General features: G+C 51.7%; 1 protein-coding gene across 1 annotated transcript; it reads right to left on the minus strand.

Annotated features, from left to right (window-relative positions):
* Positions 1-356: 356 nt before the first annotated feature.
* Positions 357-743, minus strand: LOC127772251 (ethylene-responsive transcription factor ERF098-like). The gene has a single exon (XM_052298261.1). It carries the CDS (start codon positions 741-743, stop codon positions 357-359), a length of 387 nt encoding a protein of 128 aa, XP_052154221.1.
* Positions 744-2789: the final 2046 nt, after the last annotated feature.

Here is a 2789-nt window from a genome sequence, read left to right on the forward strand (position 1 = left end):
GGCTCATGCCGGCCCATGCATGACTGATAAATACACTAGCTGCTAGGCAGATGATGGGTGATGCATGAGACTGATGAACCAGGTGTTTTTCTCTGCTTCGTGGACTGCATGCTCTTGACAAGCACGTCGTACGTGCAACTTGCAAGCGTGGTTTAGTAGTCTGCACACAGCACACACCCGTCAATTCACAGTAGCATGTGTCATGCATGCCCATATATGCTTGTGCCAACAGAAGAAGCTATATATAGGAGACGGTGTTCTTCTGCTTGCTTATTGATAGCAATCCGGGTCTCGTTTCAGCGAGCGTACCGACGACCGGCCCCATGTCGATCCGTCTCAGTTCATCGACGGCCGGATCAGTAGTTGTTGTTGTTGCGGTAGCTGTAGTCCTCCGCAAGGAGCTCGTCGAGCACCTTGTCGTCAAGGTACACAAGCTCCACCTTCTCCGTCGTGTCGGCGCGGTGGCGGCTCGTCGTCACCGGAGCTGGCGGCGTGGATGACGATGACGACGAAGAGCCGGTGCTGCTCGTCCTGCCTGGGAAGTTGAGCACGGCCATAGCGCCCTTCATGGCGAATGCGGCGCGGTCGTACGCTCGCGCGGCCTCCTCGGCGGTGTCGAACGTGCCAAGCCAGACGCGTGAGCCGCCGCGCTCCGGGTCGCGGATCTCCGCCGCGAATTTGCCCCACGGCCGCCTCCGTACGCCGCGGTACTTGCTTGCCGCCTCCTTCTTGTCGTCCTCCATGCTCACTACTACTTGTATATATATACTGCAGGCGCTGCAGGTCACTAATGATAGTTTCAGACGTCCTGCATGTAGCAGTTGGCATATGCAACATAAAGGCAAGCTAGCTAGCTATTTATAGCGTGGGCGACACGATGATCTTGGGTCTCCTGGCGCGAAATGATGCCCGGATCGCGGCAATTCGGCATCCATGAATGATCGATGCATGTGTGATCTTGACAGTAAAGATGAGGCAAATATATATATGTATGCGTGGACGGACGTTCTCCTGTGACGACGTAGTCCTGTAGCGACGGCGAGCGATAGATCGAGCTACTAGCTAGCTAGTAGGTTGCAAGTCGCTGTGAAAGCGGAATCTTGGTCACGTGGGGGGCGTGACCGGCCGGCGGACTAAGGCAAGAAAGTGGCCGGAATATTCACCGGGAGATGATGCGTGTGCCGGCCGGAGCGACGCCACGGAGGTGTTTGGTGCTTTATGCCACACGCACAATTGCGATGGATGGATGGATGGATCGACCGGGCGATGTGTGCGTATGTTTATCGATCAATCGATGAATGGGTGGGTGGATGGATGGGAGCGGGCACACGCGTGTGCTGACCGCTGACCGCAACGGACGACGGTGCTCTCTCTCGCTCGCCGAACCAACTTGCACCGTCCCGGGCGCCTGCGGTCTATGTATGGGTCTTCCCGCACCGCGCTAGTTGCGCGGCCCCTCATCCGCGCGGCGCGGTCACGTAGCATGCGCGGAGAGGGGGTGGCGGGAGAGAGGGCAAGTGACGGTTTTTCTCCCAATTTTTTTTCGCTTTTCTAATATGCACGTGTACAAACTTTGCATACATATACGTAAAAAATATATAGATATTAAAAATTATATATATTGTATATGTACATATAAACTTCGTATACATACAAAGTTTATACGTATGTATAAAAGTAGATACATACGCATAGAGAGGAACGAAAGAGCAGACCGGGGGGGGGGGGTTGATCGCGCACCACATCAGCCATACCCCACCGCGTGTGCCAAGCCTTGCGCCCTATAAGATAGTGCAAGTTTTGTACACCGTTATTTGCATGTGTAAATGGTTATAGAATTTTTTTAAAAAGTTAGTAATGTCAGTAGGATTGATATAGGAGAATCACCGATAGCATCTCCAAATTCTATGCCAAAATTTTGGTTATGGGAATCCTAAATTTTGGGATGAGATGTTAAGTGTTGGTTCACGTACTTGGTGGGACAGATGGTACGATATATATACCATCCTTCGTATCAGGATGAGACGTGCCCGTTTTTGTTTGGTAGTAGAAGGGATAAGGGAGGGATGGTATGAACGTCGTTTGCGGCTACTGTTAGCCCATGTCCGATCTCCGTGACATGCTTGAGCTCGATGGCAACTGGCCGGTGAGTAAACGGGGGTGCCAGCAAGTGGCGCGGCCAGCAAGTGGGCGGAAGGAGGAGTGACACGCCCGGTAAGCGAGTGGGCAGAAGGAGGAACGGTTGGGTGAGCCAGTAGGCGGGTGTGACAAGCCAGCTGAGGAGCGTCGAGGGTAGTGAGCAGGCGCAGATGTCGGTGACGGCAGGCCAGCAAGCCGACGTGCGAGCGAGCAAGTGGGAGCACGCGAGAGCACCCAAGTGGGTCAAGCTCATCCGCTCATTTTCACCAGATGGGTTAAATCTAGATGTGAGAGGAATATTCCTTAAAGGGGATCAATCCATTCCACCTATCTTCAAACCTAACACCTCAAAAAATGGGTTCGACCCAACCATGCATCCAACCAAACACATGCAAAAAAATATTTCCCGCCAATGGATTGGCTAAATTTCCTTCCTAAAAACTAAAAGGTGGCCCCAGAAACGAAACTTCCAATAGGATATATTTCCGCCCCTCCCTCCCACAAGATCATGGTTATTGTTGGCAGCTGTTAAGTGTAAACTTTAACCGTCAACTCTTGCATAAAAGGATACAAAATATAATAGCAAACTTAGTTTCAGGGGTTTATTATTAACGATTTCCACTAGTGTTGGTGAATATGAGTATGTAGGT

This window comes from Oryza glaberrima, chromosome 4, assembly GCF_000147395.1.
Source record: "Oryza glaberrima chromosome 4, OglaRS2, whole genome shotgun sequence".
Taxonomy (NCBI): domain Eukaryota; kingdom Viridiplantae; phylum Streptophyta; class Magnoliopsida; order Poales; family Poaceae; genus Oryza; species Oryza glaberrima.

Coding starts and splice junctions, on each gene's coding strand:
- LOC127772251 (XM_052298261.1), bottom strand. CDS start 743: ATGGAGGACGACAAGAAGGAGGCGGCAAGCAAGTACCGCGGCGTACGG.